General features: G+C 37.3%; 1 protein-coding gene across 1 annotated transcript in view; it reads right to left on the bottom strand.

Annotated features, from left to right (window-relative positions):
• LOC115417119 (fibrillin-1-like) overlaps positions 1–22,134 on the bottom strand; it is a 169,175-nt gene that overhangs the window by 136,389 nt on the left and 10,652 nt on the right. Inside the window, 3 exon segments of the mRNA XM_030131109.1 lie at positions 5,926–6,021; positions 10,963–11,058; positions 11,878–11,976. Of these exon segments, the coding sequence (XP_029986969.1) occupies positions 5,926–6,021; positions 10,963–11,058; positions 11,878–11,976 (291 nt within the window).

Here is a 22,134-nt window from a genome sequence, read left to right on the forward strand (position 1 = left end):
CGCCAAAGGTTCCAATCCGGCCCACAGGATGAATTTGCGAAGTGCAATAATTCCACAGTCAAGGCTGTGGAACTCATTTTAGTTCAGGTTCCACATACAGACCAATATGATCTACAGTCAAATAATAACAACAGAATAACCGACAAAAAATAATGACTGCAGATTTTCTTCTTGGTTTGATGTGAAAATAATATTGCATTATCCCTATAAATAATGACAACTTCAAATTTTTGTCTTTGTTTTAGTGCAAAAAATAACATTAAATTATGAAAATATTTACATTTACAAACTATCCTGTAACAGTAAAATGTGAATAACCTGAACAAATATGAACAACCTGAAATGTCTCAAGAAAATTAAGCACAATTTTAACTATTTTCTACCTGTTCCTCAGTGTTTAGTGTCTTTGCAGATCTGATCCATAATGCACATGGAGAAATGGTAAGTTGAGGCAGAATATTGTTAAATTTGCACTTGTTTTTCTTAAGAAATTTCAGTTTTTTCAGGTTCTTCATGTCTTTTTTGTTTGTATAGTTTATAAAAGTATTTTCATAATTTAATGGGATTTTTTTGCACTAAAACACAGACAAAAATTTGGAGTTGTCGTTATTTATAGGTTATTCTATTATTTTACGGGTTCGGTCCACTGGAGATCAAATCCGGCTGAACGTGGAACCTGAAAGAAAATGAGTTTGAGAGCCCTCCTGCACTATAGCTTCTCACATCTGGGTGGTGTCTTCCCTAATGACCCATCGGCTGATTTCTCCATCCTCACAGGATTAATGAACAGTGGGGTAGTCCAGGGTCTACTGCAGTATACGGAGTATTCCTACCTATTTTTCGGTCATCATTGTGTATACCCTCTTCTAAATCCCCCTAATGCTCCATTCAGTCATATCTGCAGCCAAATTGTCCATCTTTTCTCCTCGGATGGTGAAGCCATGACCCTCCCTACTCTGCCTCGAATTGGCTAGTACTCGCTGCCTTCACTGATTAGACTGGTTAACTTTAGGCATGAGGACTGATGAGCCAATCAGAGGCAGAGTAGGGCAGGTCATGCCCAGGAAAATATTGCTAATTGCGCTGGCCACCTCTGGAACCTGATTGGACACCTCCTCAGGTGCCAGTTCCACCCCAGTTGATTCACAGGTCTCTGCACGTCTCGTTCAAAGATGCGGGATTATTGGAAATGCGAACAAGAAAGGCAGAATAAACGTCTTTCAAATGAGTGACACATATGGAGAAAATCTACTTTCATGGAATCCATAATTCTGAGGTAAGTTTTAAGGTGGTTTCAGAATGAGTCACTGTTTTAAACATTTAGAGGAGAAGAGATTTTGTTGCCAATAGTTAAACTGTGTGGGTAGGCTAACGTTATGAAAGGCTAACATTATGAAAGGCTAACGTTATGAATGGCTAATATTTTGACAGGCTCACATTGTGAAAGGCTAACATTATGAAAGGCTAACGTTATGAATGTCTAATGTTTTGACAGGCTCACGTTATGAAAGGCCAACATTATGAAAGGCTAATGTTTTGAAAAGCTAATGTTATGAAAGGCTAACGCTCCATTCAACCAATAGCAGGACACTTAACCATCACTAGTACTGCCAAGATAAGTAATTAAGGTAAACATCTTGCATAGTTCCCCTTTAAGAGACAAGAGAGCCCCTTAACTGACCAAGAACTAACTAATTAAACTGACCAACTACCCCTTCATATTCTGATTTCAGAGTTACTGACTGTATGTCACATGCTGCCACATTTCTAGCCCATCTTCCACCACCACCCCTGGTGAACAAAATGGCGTCACACTGAAGACTTGACTTTATTGCTTCACAGCTGAACTGGACTGCAGCAGGAGTTAAGAGCCCTGCATCCAATGAGCAGCAGCGTGGCTGGATGTCACCACATTCCAACCCAAATCACATTTGTAGCCAAACAAAGAACAGGTTCATGTACCAGAGTGCCTTCTCAGTGCTGTCAGCTGTGCCTGGTGGTGGGACCACCGGTCAGCAGATCCATAGTTACTGTTTGGCAGCGTTCTGCAGAAACTCACACAGATTCGTACACATTCAAGAAAATGTCCAAGTTCCAAGCACACGTGTTTGAAGAAAACCTCGTGTTCCTGCTAATATGATAAGATCAAACCATATTAAGGCACAGTTCTGTAAATGACATTGAAAACAGTCAGAGGCTGTACAAGTGTCCATGGCAAGGTTCTAATAGTTTTGGATTTTTCATTATAGTTTAGTTTTATTTAGTTTTGACTTTTTTTTCTCTAATTCAGTTAGTTTTAATTTGTTTTTAGGGCAGGTTTGCTAGTTTTTATTAGTTTTCATTTTTTTTCTAAATGCTTAGTTTTAGTATTAAGTTTAGTTTTGTCGTATCTTTTCTCTTCTTCTCTGTCGTATTCAAATAAATCACAGACAGGACTCTGCTGCTTTCTCCCAACTTTAGTCTCCATGTTTCCAGGTAGAGTGGGGACCAGAAGACGACTAAACGACAAGTGACGAGAAGTGACGGACCATGAAGAGTGTTAAATAGAGAGTGTTAAACAATAATAAATACAACATAAACAATAAGAAAAGCTAAAAAACAAAAATGAACCTCCACAATATCTGCATTTGAATAAATACCTAAAAATATCAATACTTTATAGTACCGATATAATATTGTGAAATGAAATATCGCAATATAGTAAATATTAATAGTAAAATATTAAGTAGTTGTTATAGATGCACAACTCCCCAAGTTCATACTGTATCTGTCCATACACACAAAAACATTTACCAATAATATGAAAAATAGGACAAAGGGTCCTGTAGTCCAATGACATTAATTGACATTTGTTTGACATTTCAAGGTCACTTAAGGTCAAAGGTCATGGCACCAAATGAAAGCCCTTATGTGACTTCTTATCTATTGCCAATAGTAATCATATCAATATCTTCAACTGTTTTGAAGTTATAGCACTTTGAAATGTGTCCCATTATAAACGAATGGGGATTTTTAACATTTCAAAAATTCATAAAAAATTCTAAAGTCAATATTTCCCAATTCTTTTAGCAACCTTGGCAGACCTTACCCCAACAAACCTCTGCTATTAATTTCAATTGATTCTGAACACTGGTTTTGGAGAAGAAGTTTCTAGAAATCTGGACATGGATGACCTTGGGTTTGACCTTTCAAGGTCAGTCAAGGTCAAAGGTCATGGCACCAAATGAAAGCCCATATGTGACTTCGTATCTATTACCAATAGTATTTATATTGATATCTTTAACTGTTTTGAAATTATAGCACTTTGAAATGTGTCCCATTATAAACCAATGGGGATTTTTTAACATTTCAAAAATTCATAAAAAATTCTAAAATCAATATTTCCCAATTCTTTGCACAAACTTGATAGACCTTACCCCAGAGATGTTCCACAATAAATAACAAGTCATTGTCACCGACGGTTTCAGAGAAGAACATTCTTGAAAAATTGTTTACGTACGATGGACAGATGACAGAAGGACGGACAACTGACACCAATAGTCCATCAGACCCTCAGGTCATTGAACCAAAAAACAGCACATGCTGAAACCATGTTTGAGACACTGAAATCCAAACAATGCATCAATCATAAAATAAATATTTAAACCACGGTTCATCATTTCATGTCAGAACCTCATTAGTAATCAACTTTAAGTACAAAGAGGTCTTTTCCTTGGTACAAATGAACAAACAGTTCTAAAAATGAGCACATTTTACAACAAACAGTTAACTGAATAACTAAAGATGAAAGTCATTCTTTAAGCAGCTGGTCCCAGACATTTGAGAGAAAACAAAAAAACAAAAAACACTCAAACAACAATATGTGTGTTACCCTCACAGAAAAGAGACACAACACTGTATCAAACCACAAACTACCATCCATAAAGCACCAGTAACTCCCTTAAAGGATGTTTGTTCCATTAGTATTATAGTGCGTTTTGGTTCTACATTTGCATACTCAGGCTTTACTGTGAAATTTTCATAAAGACACAACTTTGGTGGTTTTTCTCCTTCTCGTCACTTGCACTCCCAACCGCAGATATGAAGTGCTGAAAAGCGTCTTAAAAATTGAATTCCTCAACAATCTCACAAATATTTTATCTAAGCCTCTACAGGAAAAAGTGGAAACCAAAGTCCCAACATGCATTTGAGCATTTGAGCGGATAAGACCTGGCACTGGAACATCAGGCATCCAGATACTGAAGCACCAAAGAAAACCCAGGCACAAATACTCAGAGCCACATCCAATATCCGGCAGTTCTCTGACTCCTGGTCCTGTTAAGACGGATGCTGCTAATGAAGGGCTCTGCTGCCAATCCAAACAGAGGCTTTGACCTTTGACCTCCACAGCTCATCCCTACCACAGACTCCCAGCATCCCCAAACCGCTGCATACACAGACCACTTAGTCAGAAACACCACACCAGGCCACGGTTGGTTTTGCATATGCTTGCATTAGGGATGTAACGATTACTGCCAAACAAAAAAGTCAACTATTATTTTTTGAATGCTAAACATTGAATGTGGTCAAATTGACCCCAAGGATATTTCAAGGGTTAATCTTCTTTACACGTTTCATGTCGATCATATTTGTTCAGGTTATTCACATTTTATTGTTAAAGGATAGTTTGTAAATGTAAAAAATGTCACAATTTAATGAGTTTTTTTGCACAAAAAACAGAGAAAAAATTGTATTTGTCATTATTTATAGGTTATTATGCTGCTATTTTACTTCAGATTATATTGATGTGGCCCCTGAACTAAAATGAGTTGGACACCATTTATTTGTTCATATCTTCAGTGTAATTTTTGCACTTTGTAAATTCATCCCACAGCCCGGATTGGAACCTTAGGTGGGCCGGTTTTGGCCCGCAGGCCATATGTTTGACACCCGCGCTTTAGAGCAGGGGTGTCAAACTCATTTTCTTCCGGGGGCCACATTCAGCCCAATTTAATCTGAAGTGGGCCGGACCAGTAAAATAATAACATGATAGCCAATAAATAATGACAACTCCAAATTGTTTTAGTGCAAAAAATGACATTCAATTATGCCAATATTTACGTTTACAAACTATCCAAACCAAAAAGGATGTGAATAACCTGAAAAAAATGAAATTTGTTCAGAAATATAAGTACAATTTCATCAATATTACGCCTTGACTTATCATTTATACATATGCATCACAGATCAGATCTACAAAGGCACAAAACATTTAGTAACAGGCAAAATATTTTTAAAATTGCACTTAATTTTCTTTAGACATTTCAGGTCGTTCATATTTGTTCAGGTTATTCACATTTTATTGTTAAAGGATAGTTTGTTAACATAAACATTTTCATAATTTAATGTTTTTTGCACTAAATCAAAGAGAAAAAAAACTGGTGTTGTCATTATTTATAGGTTATTATGATATTATTTTTGAGTTTGATGCCTCAACTTGCACTTTGTAAATTCATCCCATGGTCCAGATTGGAACCTTAGGTGGGCCGGTTTTGGCCCACAGGCCGCATGTTTGACACCCACGCTTTAGAGCCTTTGCTCTGGTGTGCCAAACAGAAACCACAGGAGGTTGGGAGGTCTTCAGTGAACAAACAGTGCACATTTAGAAAGACATTACATTCCCCAGAGCATCGTTTGAGAGCAGATGTGGAAAATAATGGTCATTTCTGCACTCAAGCTCAACATGCAAATGTTCCACAACAAACCGCATTCCTAGAGCTGGTGGCACTGACTAAACAGGAACTGTCAGAAAGTCAGAGGGAAAAGACTACAAGCACTAGTCAACATCTTGTTAGTCTTTTTTTTTTCTCTATCTTTTAATGAAAGCAGCACATGTAGGACCACAGTTGTAGTGAGTACAGAGACACTGAGCAGCTGTGACCTCACCTCTCTCACACTGAGCGCCGGTGAAGCCATAAGTGCAAACGCAGCGATTAGGAGCCACGCACCGTCCTCCGTTCAGACAGCCATTCTCACAGACAGCTGCAAGACAAAAGAGACAAAAGACAAGTCAACACTAAATAGAGGACTAGGGATGTAACGATTACTGATATAACAATAAACCGCGGTAAAATTGCAGATGGTTAGTATTACCAATCAAATTCTAATTATCACGATAACCGTGTTTGATTAACGCACTTTTAGGGGAGAAAACACCTATGTAAAGATCTGCTTTTATGTCAAATATTTGAGTGTAGTTTTAATTTATTACAATTTTAATTTTATATACCTAACATTTGGAACCAATATTCACTTTTAAAGTCTTTGAAAAGGTTCATTAAGCATCTTTGTCTTATTTATGCAATAAATTATACACATTTTTCAAATCGGATTTTATATATTTTTTTGTGTGTTTTCTGGCCTTTTATGTTGATATAGTAGGTTAAAGTGATAAAAATAATAGACAGATGAGATAGAAAAAAAGATCCCAAACATGGGTATAGTAAACATTTGTTTATATAGTATATAAAGGCAAAATCAAAAGGACTGAAAAATGGACAAAACAGGCTCAGACCACTAAGGGTTAATATTTAAATGTTTCTGCAATAGAAAGTGCATTGTGCCTACTGTTTTGTTTGTTTTTTGTTTTTGATTTTTTTTAATACAACTTTGTTAAATTACTTAAATGTGTCTCTAAGCATTTTTTGAACATTTTGAGCACAATTTCAATAATACCATGATAATAATGATAATCATGATAATTTTGGTCACAATAACCGTGATATGAAATTTTCATATCGTTACATCCCTAATGAGGACACAAGTCCTCATTAGGGATTAACCCCATCAAGGTTATTATTGTTAACAAAAACTAACGAAATGACGAAAACTAGAATTGAAAAAACATTTTCGTAAACTGAAATAAATAAAAACTAGAGTTAAAAGAAAGAACGATAACTAACTGAAACTGTATTGTGTGCTTACAAAACTAACTAAAATGGATAAAAATTACAGATAAAATTCCCTTCGTTTTTGTCTTTGTCAACGTCGCATTGATATGAAATCAATTTATTTCACTCGAGTAATTTTAGCTAGCGGCACCATCGGCACTTCACGGTCCGTCACTTCTCGTCACATCCTGAGTCGTCTTGTCATTCCCACTGTACCTGGAATATGAAGACTAAAGTTGGGAGAAATCAGCAGAGTCCTGTCTGGGATTTATTTGCATACAAGATATGAAAAACTAAACTAAAACTAAGCATTTAGAAAAAAAAAAGACAACTAATAAAAACTAGTAAACCTGCTCTAAATACGAATGAAAACTAACTACATTAGAGAAAAAAAAGTCAAAACTAAATAAAACTAAACTATAATGAAAAATCCGAAACTATTAGAACCTTGGTCCCCATGACCCCCCCCCCCAATTAGTTTGAGTCATTTTTAAGAAAAAAGGTTCCAAATTCTCTGATTCCATTTCCATTCTTAAATGTGAATATTTTGTGGTTCCTTTGCTGTTCTGTGACTGTAACTGGATATGTTTGAGTGGCGGTTAAAAAAAACATTTGGGAATGTAATCTTGGGCATTTGGAGTTACTTTTCAAATCATCATTTTGTCATATTTATGAGGAAAAAATGATGATGAGAAAACAACAAACACATTAAAACTGCCGTGTTTGATGGTTTTCTAATCGTCATATTCTGTCAGATGCAAAGTAAAAGTGACTTTATTCAGCGTTGTGGTTTCTTTTCTCATGCAACGACATCAGGTTCAGCTTTATTTATATTTATATTTAGTCTTTGGATTTGGACAGTGAGGAGAGGGCTGCAGAAGGAAAGCATGCATTTCCAGGTTCTGTCAGTCGGGAAATTTCTCGCAACGTGCATTGTGGGAATTGGAGCTACACGCAGCCACAGTAGCAATAAACACGGAAACGGCTTCATTGCCTCTTGCTACTGGGGCTGCATGTAGCTCCAATTCCCACAATGCACGTCACGACAAATTTCCAAAAATACCGATATACCGACTCTGTTTGTAAACAAATAGACTGTTTATGGTGGAGTACACTTTGAAATTGTTCACCGTCAGGGAAGAGATTCAGGTGAGTAATCGTGGAAAGGCTTACAGATTCGTGATACTTAGGCTAGGACTGAGGTTTTACAGATTTGATGAAAAACTGGTGACGAAAGTCATACGCCGCTTTAACATCTGCCATAAAATGAAGATTGAAGTAATCTGATGGTAGATATAGATGACTCATTGTAAGGCAATGAAAACCCAATAGTTCTTACACTACTGAATACATAATTTACAAATTTTATGCAAATAGATCCTCCTAAAATGCACTTCACTGGTGTATGAATGTGTGTGTGAATGGGTGACTGTGAGGACTTATAAAGTGCTTTGGGCACCATGAAGGTGTAGAAAATGTGTTATACAAGTTCAGTACATTTTTACCATTTAAAATAGCCTACATCAGGGGTCTCAAACATGCATCGCAGGGGCCAAATGCAGCCCACCAAAGGTTCCAATCTGGCCAGTGGGATGAATTTGCCAAATGCAAAAATTCCACAGATTGATTTTAGTTCAGGTTCCACATACAGACCAATATGATCTCCAGTAAAATATCCTACAAAAAAATGACTCCATATTTTCTTCTGGGTTTGATGTGGAAAAAAATATTACATTATGTCTATAAATAATGACAACTTCAAATTTTTGTCTTTGTTTTAGTGCAAAATATAACATTAAATTATGAAAATATTTACATTTACAAACCATCCTGTAACAATAAAATGTGAATAACCTGAACAAATATGAACAACCTGAAATGTCTAAAGAAAATTAAGCACAATTTGAACTATTTTCTGCCTGTTCCTCGGTGTTTAGTGCCTTTGTAGATCTGATCCATAATGCACATGGAGAAATGATAAGATGAGACAGAATATTTTTAATATTAAACTTATTTTTCTAAAGAAATTTCAGTTCTTTCAGGTTATTCATATCGTTTTTGTTTGGATAGTTTATAAATGTAAATATTTTCATAATTTAATGGGGTTTTTTTGCACTAAAACAAAGACAAACATTTGGAGTTGTCATTATTTATAGGTTATTCTGTTATTATTTTACTGGTCTGGCCCACTGGAGATCAAATCGGGCTGAATGTGGAACCTGAAAGAAGATGAGTTTGAGAGCCCTTGCACTACATCTTACACACTGGACCAGTAAACCGGCATCTGACATCAAACTGATATGTTTTAATCTGCCTTGTGAACTTTGGATTTAATTTAACACCTTCATTAACAAATCTCTGAAGATCTCTGCTCATTTTGTGTTCACTGTGTAGATATTATTACTAGGAATAAAACTAACTACTGAATAAAGCATGATTGTAGTCTAATACTGTACTAACAAGAAAAAAATCTGATAGTGTCGACTGTCAAACGAACCTAAATGAATGATGTTAAAATAGACTAAAGCAGGGGGGGTCAAATTCATTTTAGTTCAGTTCCACATTCAGCCCAATTTGATCTCTAGTGGGTCGGACCTGTAAAATAATAACAGTGAAAAATGGAAAATTCTATTATGATCAGGATTACATCTACAAAGTTTCCTTAAAAATCTGAATAACATGAACAACTTGAATCGTCTTAAGAAAAACAAGTGTAATTTTAACAATATTCTGCCTCGGTTTATCAGTTTATCATTTACACATGTGTGTTACAATCGCACAAAACATTTAGTAATAGGCAAAATATGGGTAAAATTGTATTTACTTTTCTTAAGACATTTCCTTTTGTTCATATTTGTTCAGGTTATTCACATTTTTTGTAAAAGTATAGTTTGGTAATGTAAGCATTTTCATGTAATATTACTTTTTTTTTTTTACGCCAAAAAAACAAAGAGAAAATGTGGGGTTGCCATTATTTATAGGTTATTATGATAATATTTTGCTGGTCTGACCCACTTGAAATCTAATTGGACTGTATATGGAATAGGGATGGGAATCGATGAGAATTTAGCGATTCTAATTCCATTATCGATTTTGCTTATTGACCCGATTCCTTATTGATTTTCATTGGGTGAAGAAATAAAAGAGCATAAACGGGTGTGTTTGCATTAACTGTCTTTTATATTTCCATCTCTGCACAGAAAATATAACATATACAGTATGCACAAACAATAAGAACAGATGACGCCAGGCCCGGTTCAGGGGGGTGGGGGCGTACAGTGAAAGTAAAACTAAAAACGCTTTACTAATTCCTCTATTACTGCATTGCTATTGGAACCAGTTCAACTCAGCTTGAATCGTCTCTCGTTGTTGTGCACCTAATTTCCTTTACCCTACCTTCGGAAACTTGTATTTGAGGGGGTACGACGTTTGTTGCCTGCACTGGGACAGGAACTGGGCCCGGATGACGGCCTGGTGTTCACTCTGCCACTAGATTCACAAGCATCGCTAAGTAGCGAATCAAATACGTGACATTCCTGTAAATGAACCACATGCTGTGGACAAATGTTTAAGCAGATTGGAGGGATTCCACCCTTTAGAAAAAATGGAAGCTTTGACAGTGTTCCAGTGGACCTGGTGTCATCTGTATAGACCGTTTCTGCCTCAACGCCATGTTGGCTACGTTCTGACCAAAACAATGCGGCGTACGCGTGACGTCATCGCGCATGTGCAACGAAGGCAGAATCAACAAGCAGAATCGTTAAGCAGGCAGGCAAACAATTCCAAAGAACTGAGCTACTGGGATCCGGTTCTCAAAAAGAACTGGTTCTCGAGTCCCATCCCTAATATGGAACTTGAATTAAAATGATTTTGACACCATTGATTGTTAATATCTTCAGTGTAATTTTTGCACTTCACAAATTCATCCCGCGGGCTGGATTGGACCCTTTGGTGGACCAGATTTGGCCCCCAGGCTGCGTGTTTGACACCTGTGCACTAAAGTATGTTGTGGTGTTTGCAGGATCATCCTTACGTTGACCACAGTGGTTTCCCACGTAGCCTTTCTGACACAGACAGTTGTCTTCTGCACACGTTCCCCCGTTCATACAGCGAATGTTGCAGTGTTGGACTGTGGGTAGAACACACACATATACATACACACACACACACACACACAGAGTGATGTAGAAGTTCAGTGTCAGATTCTAAACAGTCTCTGCATATTAGGCTACAACATAAACAACACCCACTCCAAACCATGTTTATTAAAAGTCATGCTTAGATATAATTTCCTAGAAATTTATGGCACATAAACAGATGAGCACATCAGGCTGAAGCACTGAGAGTGAACATGGAGGAGATGTTGTCTATGGACTTCAGCCAAAGCACACACACACCCATTGGCTTCACACACTTGTATGTGCACCAACCCACAAGACTGACCGCTATTTGCAAGAACATGATTGCAACATACATCAATTGCTGAAATTTTGGGGCAGATTCAAGGAGTATTTTCAGGAGGTTTTTTTGGCTCAGTATCAGATGTTTTCACGCTCATTACTCATAATGAGGAGCAGAAAACCAAAGAAAAAAGGATGCAAAAGGGACTGAGACAATCACAGTTTCTTTAATTTGTGGGAAAAATAGAACAGGATGTGATGTTTTCTCTCATCCATCATGTCACTGTCGGTTCTTGGCGATTAAATATTTTTCTAGAGATTACAGCTTCTTTACTTAAATAATATAGTGACAGGGGTGTGCTCCAGGCTGTTCTTTCCAAGATTTTCAACATATACTCCTTTTGACATAAATCATGCTATTAAAGTGTTTATCTATTGGCCATGAAAAGTCACCCACCCAGCTATGCAAGCTATATGATTAACCCATTAGAGAGCCTCAGAACAGTTCACTGGGCCTCATCGGAGAAGAGGATTTGCTCTTAAACCACCTGATTTGGATCCACAGGACGGGGCGATCTGACCGTTGGGGCAGGTGCACATGTTTGGTCTGGAGCAGAAACCATCTCCACATGAACTCCGGCAGATCGCTGTAAAGAGGAACACAACATCAAGTCAATCTAGGGCTGGGCTGTGCACCAAAAATGACCAAAATGTTCCTGTCAGTTCATATCCATGATTAGAATGATAATTGTCAAGCCAGTACTCCATTATTTCCATTTTTGTACTCTTCTTCATATATTCCTTTATGTTGTTTAATCTTATTATCACATTTATGTTTCTCGTGGCTTTGTTAAGCTCAGTTTTTATACATTTGTCCTCTATCTTAAACAGGAAAATGTTTTCTCACATCACATTAATCTGTTGTATTTTACACTGACAGTTGGCAATGCACTAAAAATGTTTTGTGACTATTTTTGACCCAAACCCTCTGTTTGGGACAGATTGAAGGTACTAAACGGGTACATAATTAATAGGGGTGTAAATCACCAGCTTCATCAAGATATGATACGATGCCGATATGTTCGGATTACAACACGACGTTTGCCGATATCACAAAGTCTGTCACGATACGATTTCGATTCGATTCGATTCACAAGCCTGCGATTGATATGATGCGATATCATATGTCCATCTCAAGCGATCATTTACATTTATATCAACTCACAAAAAACAACGGAAATATGATTTGACTATTTTATTTCTAAGGTCTTTCAGGTAACAGGCATTAAATAAACAGTGCAAACAGTATTCATCTTAAGTAAAAAATAAATAAATAAATAAAAATAGACCACTTGTTCACTACAGTCTCACATTTTTCATGTTTAAATGCTTTTTCTTTATTTTTTTTTTATCAGTTAACTTAAAGAGCCCTTGAGGACCTTTCAATCATACAGAACAATTCACATCCTATACACAAAACTCAAAGAACTTCAAGTCCTTTATATCAAACTAGGATTTTTGTGTAAACCTTCACTCTTTTTTTCTTTAGTGTCTCAAACAAAACACTTTTAACAGAACTTAACCCAGGTCACTCCTTAATCTATCCTTCTAAATGCAGTTCAGACATCCTGCATCATAGCTACTATATCCAGTATCCACTACTTCTTGGGATAAACATTTTTCTAAGCCAAAACAAAATAAGAAATTTCAGCTGGAAAACCAGTTGGAACAAAACAAATGTAAACAATTCCACATATTCTTAGGACATTATGTTTTAGTTAAATACTTGAACAAAGTCCGTGTTTGAAGAACATAATTCTTCAATTGCCAGTTGTTGTCAATATGATGATAGGTCACAGTTACATACACTGAGAAAAAAAAAAAAAAGAAAAAAAAGAAAAAACTGTAATATTCCAGCAGCTGGGGCACCAAAAAAATACTGCTAAATAACAGAAAATAACCATCTCATAAAAATACAGTAATTTTCCATAATTAAAATACAGTTTTTTGCCCTAACTTTACATGAGATTAGATTTTGCATATTTTTTTTTTACTTTTAATGTTTAATAAAGAATATTTACATGTATTACAACAATCAAATTACCTATAAATATAAAAATAAATAATTTTCAATGAGACTAAGTTGTACAATCAACTGATAAAAACTGTATTTGGACAGTTTATCAGTGCTTATACATGTTATACATTCACAAAAATACATTTATTCAACATTTTTGTTGTGACACCCCCCGTAACTACACATGATATTTGTCAATTAACAAACAAGTCTTGTTAAACTTACAGAACAAATACTTCTTTAACAGTTGTCAGTAATTTTATCTCGTTTTATTTTTTTTTTACAGTATTAAACTTTAAATTTACAGTTCAATCTCATAAACAGAAAAGAAATATTGCAAATACATTTGCAAATGTAGTTTAACTGTATTTTTCTGTGAAAAAAGAACAAATTTCTTTTAAAAACGGAAATTTTATGGTTATTCACAGTTACAGTTTTTCCATGTTATTTTATATTTGACATGTAAAATCAGTCTATTTTTGTCATTTAATTGATATTTTCCTGTATCTTTAAAATACAGGAAAAATCTGTATATTATTTTTTTTTACAGTATTAAACTTTAAATCAACAGTTCAATCTCATAAACAGAAAAGAAATATTTGTGAAATTATGATACATTTGCAAATGTAGTTTAACTGTATTTTTCTGTGAAAAAAGAACAAATTTCTTTTAAAAAACAGAAATTTTATGGTTATTCACAGATACAGTTTTTTCATGTTATTTTATATTTGACATGTGAAATCAGTCTATTTTTGTCATTTCATTGATATTTTCCTGTATCTTAAAAATACAGGAAAAATCTGTAAAATAAACAGTGAAAATTCTGTTAAACTACAGATTTTTATTTTATTTTATTTTTACAGTGTAGGCCTCTGTTGTACAGGACGTCCATCCGTCTGTAGTGATAGTGACTCTGTCTGCAATAACTCACGTTTCACTTCATCTTTAACTTCATTGTACAGTCTCGGTATGCAAGTTTCGCTGAAGTGCTGCCTCGAGGGTATTCTATATTTCGGCTCCAGAGTATGTAGTAGTTCACGAAAGCCATCGTTCTCGACAACACTGTAAGGTCTCATATCTTTACAAATGAAATATGAAACGGCACCTGTCATACTCGTCAGTTTTCCAGTTGTTGCTCAGCGTTTGTGGAAAGAAACGGGTCAAAGCTAGCTTAACATCTGACACGGTTAAGGCGGAGCTAGCATGGGGGGGCGGGGTCAAGGCCGTTTGTGCTGCTTCTTCTTTAGGTGCCCGGCCAAGTTCGTTGTGTTTCCCGAGTATTTTAACTCGCACTGGCACTGTTTGCATATGCCGTGAGTTTTGTCTGTTGAGCCGTCTTTCCGTTGGAGTCCCAAATATTTCCACACCGCCGATTTATTTCCAAGAGGTGAGCGTATGTCGTCATCCTTTTCTTGGCTGCTCGCGCTAACCATGACGCCACTGCGCGAACTCTAACGCTGTGAAAACTAAAGCCTTAGGTAACGAATTTAAGTTGTAATTTTTTTCCCCTCTTACTTTTATATAGTTATTTATTTCTTTAATTTACTTACCTATCATTGTATTTAGATTTAATTTCTTCCTGCCTCACCACGAGCATTATGTTTTCCATGATATGTTTATTACTAGTGATGTTATGGGATGTGCCGAGGCTTCGAAGCGCGTGTCGAGTAATGGAGGGGGCGTTTCCGCGAAGCGCGTATCGAGGCTTGCTTCATTTAGGGGCGGAGCTGAAAATGATGACGTCCGAAGCCTTGCTGTCCTGCTGTACCACGTGACTGCTTCAGGAAGTGGTTCAGAGGTGGTTCTATCTGATTCAGGTTTGACAGCAGTACAAACCCCTCAGGCTCTGTTCCAAATGTGGGTTTTTGATTGAGGATTACGGTCAGTGCAGAGTTTGAACAGAGTTTGGATAATTTGGAAACTAGAGTTTGGATAGCGTTTATGTAGTTTGGAGATAGTTTGAAGAGTTTAGAGAGAGAGATCATTTGAAGATTAAGGAGAGTGAGAAGAGAAGGATGAGTAAGAGGATGGAGCCAGGTAAGAAGAGGAGGATTTCCCCTGTGTGGAAACATTTTAGTTTGATAACTCCCAATAAGGTAAACTAAATCTAACATTATTTCAGACACATAAGGTTTGCTTATCTGGAGTACTGGGAGAGACAAAAAATTACTGTACCCCAATTTATATAATGTTGCCCTTGTGTTTTTGTGCATGCCAACATCTTCTGTACCATGTGACAGGGTGTTTTCAAACACCAGAGAGGTTGTGTCAAAAAAAAAAAAAAAATCACTTCAAACCAAAAACTGCTGAGAAACTGTTATTTCTGAATAAAAATAAATAAAATCTCCCCTGTTCTGTACATCATTGTCCAAGTTACACTAGCATGTTCAGTGCCCTCTTCCTAGTTCCACAAGCACTTTCACTGTCCTCTGCCTGTTTAAGTCATGACATTATTGTAAAGTGACAAAAAAAAAAAAAAACATTACACAACCTCCCACATATGATACCACCACCATTTGGGGGAAATTTACACACAGAGAATACATTCAAAATATTTTATTATACACATATGTGATAATTTATGTAGAGAAATTATTTGGTCAAACATTTTTTGTTATTCATAGTCATTCCCAAGAGCCATAACAGACGCAAAAATTCAATGCATCACACATTCTGTGGTTCAGATCTAACTGCCTGTGATTCTACACATGGCCAGTAGGTGGTTTCGTGTGCACATGAAGCTTCGAGAAATGAACCCTTTCTCGAACCAATTGGCTCAAGTGGTTCGATGCCTCATGAGGCTTCATCTCACTATCACTATTTATTACTGTTGACTGCTGTTGACCTATTTTGTATATGGCACTATGTAAATAAAGTTTTTTGGGAAAAACAAAAAGGACTCCAACTAATCTAATGAGTAAAATGAGGAAACCAGCAATCTAATGCATGGCAAGGCTGAGACACCTCTGTAAAAAGAAAATAAACAATGTAAAAATAAAATTAAATAAATAAATAAAAGCCATGACGCCGCCGTGGTTAGCCCTTTCGTATATGGCCGTTATGTTCCAGATCTCATCTACGCATGCATATTGTAATCTGTCAGAATCTGTCTCATCTACGCATGTGCATTGCATATCTGTTAGAATATGTCACAATGGCGGCTAGTACGAAGCAGAAGAAACAAGTGATGGGTTTTTTGTCTCTTTGAAGGGAGCCGTTCAATCAGGAGCCGTTCACTGAAAAGAGCCGTTCAAAAGACTGGCACTTTTATGTTTTTTGCATTCTTTTGAAACACCGATGTTTTAATGACTAAATAGGCTACATGTGATGATTGACATTACATTTTAAAGGTGTTTAATTGGTGCGGCAGTAAATATTATCTTACCATAAAAAAGAATAGTTAGTTCAAATGTGTGGGCTAAATACATGACATGAGAGGTGACATTAGGCAAATGATGGAATTTGACAAAAAACATCACGGTACATTATGTGGGCTAGTCTGTAGCCTAAAAATGAAGAAGAAAATAAAACATTTTCTTATGAAATAACATTTTATTCTCCTCTAAATAAGAACAATAAATGTGTGTAAACATACGGAAAAAATTGCACAAAACACAACAGTGATTAATCACTGCAATTACTTAAATACCTGAACTGTAGTGCAATTCTCAAGTTGCATGCTCATCTTTTCTTTCTGAAAAGTGCATCCAAATACTACTCTTTTTTTCTTTGGCTCATTACTCACAGGTGGTCACTCACTCACTATCAAACTTTTCTATGCTCACCTCATGCTTCTAACTGTTGTTTTTTTGCTAACTTCTTGCTGTGAGACATGCGCAGTGCACTCTTTTTTTTTTTCTGCTCGAACATTCTCCTCCTGCCCAATGCCTCCCCAGTGACACTAAATTGACAGGCAATCGAACACTCCCTCCTTAAAAAAAAAAAAAATTAACGGCTCTGTACAAAGACTTGGTTCCCATCGTTCATTTCAAAGAGCCATTCAAAAGATTCGATTCATTCGTGAACGTCACATCACTAGAAGAAACGAACAAGCAGGAATATATTCATGCGAACAGTAGCGATAAGTGCACATTTATTGTATTCTTTTACATTATAACTTTTAATAATTAAAATATTTTGAAGCAAGCAACCATACAGCCTGTCATATAAGCATTCAGCGCAAGTCGGGGGCGGGGCAACTGTCAGTCAGGGAATTCCGGACCTTTAACTCTGCAGCACGGGATTGGTGAAACAGGTCATTTAGCATTGATTAACAAATATTCCAGAACGTCTACTATGCATGGCTTCCTTTAACAGAAGAACTATGTTTGTAAAAAATACATTTAAAGTTTCATTTAGCCTAGTGGGTGAAAAAATACACAATATATTTGCAAATGGATTGTTGATAAAAACTTGATTCCTAAGCAAAGACTGTATTAAAGCAAGACATTCACTGATCCTTTCTGTAGAATATATGTGATTTCTGGCTTACCCTCAGTACATTTTAATGAATGTAAAGTAAATGACCTGTTTCACCAATCCCGTGCTGCAGAGTTACAGGTCCGGAATTCCCTGACTGACAAGTGCCCCGCCCCTGACTTGCGCTGAATGCTTATATGACAGGCTGTATGGTTGTTTGCTTCAAAATATTTTAATTATTAAAAGTTATAATGTAAAAGAATACAATGAATGTGCACTTATCGCGACTGTTCGCATGAATATATTCCTGCCTGTTCGTTTCTTCCACTTCATACTAGTTGCCATTGTGACATATTCTGATAGATTACAATGTGCATGCGTAGATGAGATCTGGAACATGACGACCGTATACGAAAGGGCCAACCGCAGCGGTGGGGGTGCGAAGGAAATGGTGACACAGACGTACAGATGTGCTATGTGAATTTCAAATAAAGGCGTATCTTAAAGATGACGATGTGGATCAATGTTGTCATTGTGTATTGATGTACTTGGATCATTAATTAATTAATCGATGTATTGATGTGGATCGATGTATTGTTACACCCCTAATAAATGCATTTGATTGCATGGAAGTTCTGTGTCTGTTGCTTGTTAGTTTGTACCCTGCAGGTTTTGAATTTCACATAAGTCACACCATGATCCAAACTCACCAAACTGTCATCTACAACATTTAAAATGAAAAAGTTCAAATTCAGCCAAATCTCCTCTTTAACTCTAATCATGGTTCAGTCATTGAAGCCCACTTGGCCTCAGAACTGAACTATGTTCCTCTTTCTGTTTTGTTGTGGTTTTTAGCTGGTCCTGGCTGTTTCCTTTTTTTTCTTTTTTTTTTTTTTTTTTCGCTCGATTGCTCCGTTTCCCACAGTCTGTTGCTGGCATGGTCCCCTGCCCCTTGCTCCCATCAGGTAGAGTCCAGCCGCTGACCCCTACGCCTTGAACCCTACTGTTTAACAATGTCATTAGAGCTGCAACAGGCGTCTGGCCAGCCAACCAACCAGACTGCAATCAAACAAGACCACGGCCTCTCAGACCCTCCTTTAACTCTGGGAAAGGGAGAGAGAGAGAGGAGGTGGAGAGGGAGGGAGGGCAAGGAAAGGGAAATATAATATAAATGTCTTCATGAATGGATGCTTTTAATCTAAAAACAAAGAAATAAACATTTGATTCCTATGAACTACTCATGTCAATAAAATAAATGGGCAGATACACATTTCACAGCAAGTGTGTTCACATTTGAGTTTGGATTAAGTTAAGGGATTGTCTTGGAGGGTCGCAGTGGTTCAATGCAGTGACCATGGACTGAGCGTCACTGGTTCCACTCCAGGACCGGAGGCTCTTTGTCATTTCCCATCTCTGCCTTTGTTTCCTGTCTCATGTTCATTGTCCACTTCTCAGTGAAAGCAGAAAATATGAAACACAAGAACCATAAGTAGGGATGCACCGATACCACTTTTTTCCAGACCGACTACAAGTACAAGTACCTACATTTGAGTACTTGCTGATACCGAGTACCGATACTTGTCCTTAATAGTCTCATTCCAGTTGTTAGTTCCTTTTGTAAATGTGCTTTATTGTCGTTGTCATTAGTCTGACTGGAACAAAGTGCTGCTACTGACATTTAATGTGTTGGAATGAGCGTTTCTGAATTATTCCACCAGGGGGCGCCGCTCTGAATTAACCATACAGGACAAATACCACGAAGAAGAGGAACGTTTAATGAGAAGAAGAAGAAAGTCAGCAATAATAAACATGGAGACGACAGAGGTAACACTAATGTGATACTAATGCTGCAGCGTTTTCTCTGGTAAGGTTTAAAAGCTTAGCTTCAGCAGGAAGAGAAAAGAGAAATGAGCCAGAAGTTTGGTTTTCACTTCCGCTGGCGGCAGTCCGCACCGCTCCGTACCTCCATAGTATTATCAGTAGGATGGAAACCGGCCAGGTCCTGGGTAGTTGTCCTAAATGTGTCAGTAGTTTTTCTCTAACTCACACAGTGGCTCTTTGAACAGATCCTCTACCTCCACGGTTCCGCTGGTAATCTCTGTCTGGGTACGCATCCTCCAGCGCCTGGAAAACAGATGGAATGTACGCAGAGGACGGACAGAACGCTGCATCCATATCCATCTGTGTCTATAACGTTTCTTGCAATCAGCGTTACTTTTATCACTGTCATTTATTTGGTTAAATCTCCACACTCTTCACACTCCCCACACATTATTCCTCCTCCTCGTACCTGCTGCACTGAACTGGGAATGTCACACAGCCGTAAGTGGTATCGTTGTATCGGATTACTTTTATGAGTACGAGTACAAGTACACACACTGAGTATCAGAGCCGATGCTCGATACTGGTATCAGATCGGTGCATCCCTAACCATAAGTCCAGTCATCTATCCTTGCACCGTAATCTTTTCATTCACTTTTCTCAGTTAGTAGCAGCTATGTGTACATTATCTTCTATGAGGTCAAAGTAACCTTGACCTTTGGCCTCTGGACACCAAAATTATTTTATCTCCTCACTGCACCCAAAGAACATTTGTACCAACATTTTGTCTGTCTGTTCTTGGTAGATCACCAACAGACACAACTTCTACAGATACATGAACATGACAGCAGATTCTGACTTACATGAACTTGTAATTGTATCAAAAACAATAAAATACAGATGTAACAGGGTCAATTATTTTGCAGCTATGTGGGTGTGTAGAGGATACTGTGTATTGTTATAATTACACTAAATCTGTTCATTTTATTTTCATTTGTTTGGAGTCAGTATGTAGAACTTTTAATTTGAGTCTGTTCCCCAGCAAGTAATTTACAGTGTGACACTGCCTGCTGTAACTAGAGTTTTGGCGCCTTTACCTCTCCCCTTTTGCTCCGGATCTCTATGGGAGAGGTAAGCAGCCGTGCAGTCGCAGAAAATTTTTAGTTTAGCCTCTGCTAATTTAATTTTTAAATGAACTGGCTAGTTCATACTGTATGAGGTGCTTATGATGTGCTGAAACACATTTCTGTATCATTTGGTTTGTGTAGGAGCATGTTTAAAGGGGTCGCTGACCGGAGGTTTTTGTGTCTTATGCCACTTTTGTCAGGAGCCGAAAAACAATAAACAGAGACTGCCTCCAAAGTCATACGTGCGGGTCTCATCCTTTAAAAAAAAGCACATCGCAGAGTCCGACACCACTGGTTACACATAGAATGTAACAGAAGTACACAAATATAATAACACATTTTCAAAAGAATAAAAGACATAAAACACAGTGCAAAACAGGGCACAATGACACACTTATGTCAAAGGTCGTGGAAAATACGTCTGTTTTTAAACTCAGAGAGTGAAGAGGCCTGTTCAGTGTGTTCCAGAGTTTCGGATGTACAGCTGTGAAAGCCTGATCCCCTCTGAACATAAGCCCAGCTGATCAGCCCATTTTAGAGACAGAACCAGACTACAGCGGGACAGTGGAGCAGGACCATTAATTCAATTACACAACTGACTTTAAAATCACTTCTGTAGTGCACCTGAAGTCCACGAAGAGAAGCCAAAACAGGTGAAATATGCTTATGTTTGTGTCCTACTGCTAATAAATGAGCAGCAGTGTTCAGGACCAGCTGAAAACAATGCAGGGAAGCCTGACCAGCCCCAACATAAAGAGCATTACAATAGTCCAAATGGGTCGGAAGAAAAACATGTATTGTTTTGTCAAACTCTTTATCTTTTCATCATTTTCACACTCAGGTTAGTTCAAGTTGTTTAACAGAAAGGAATCCAGATCAACAGACGAGGTGTCCAGAGTACCACTGGCCAAAACAATAGAAGTCTAATTTTTATATTATCCTATATTATAAAAGGGAAGTGGACAGTGTCTGTGTGTCTCAGGCATCACACAAAATCCATACAGAGCTGACTGCTGCAGTTTGTCATCCTTAGATATTTTTGGTGAAAGAACAGACTAGCAAAAACGGCAAGTTGATAGGACCAATATTTAGGGAGATATTAGTAATTTTGGAATACAATAGCCTCCCAATGGCCAATCATGTTGCTATGCCCAGAATCATAGAATCATCATTGAAGTGGGTTACCTAGCAACAGATAAACAATAGGGCCACATTGCCATGGTGTCAGATTTCATGTGCAGAAACAGACATGTCAGCTGAGAGGTTGTTCAACTGAAAATACCACCTGCATTCCTAGAGAATTCCACTAGAGGACATGTGACCAAACTCCACCTCCATCCACACTATGTGTTATCACTTAA

Source organism: Sphaeramia orbicularis, chromosome 3 (genome assembly GCF_902148855.1).
Source record: "Sphaeramia orbicularis chromosome 3, fSphaOr1.1, whole genome shotgun sequence".
Lineage (NCBI taxonomy): Eukaryota > Metazoa > Chordata > Actinopteri > Kurtiformes > Apogonidae > Sphaeramia > Sphaeramia orbicularis.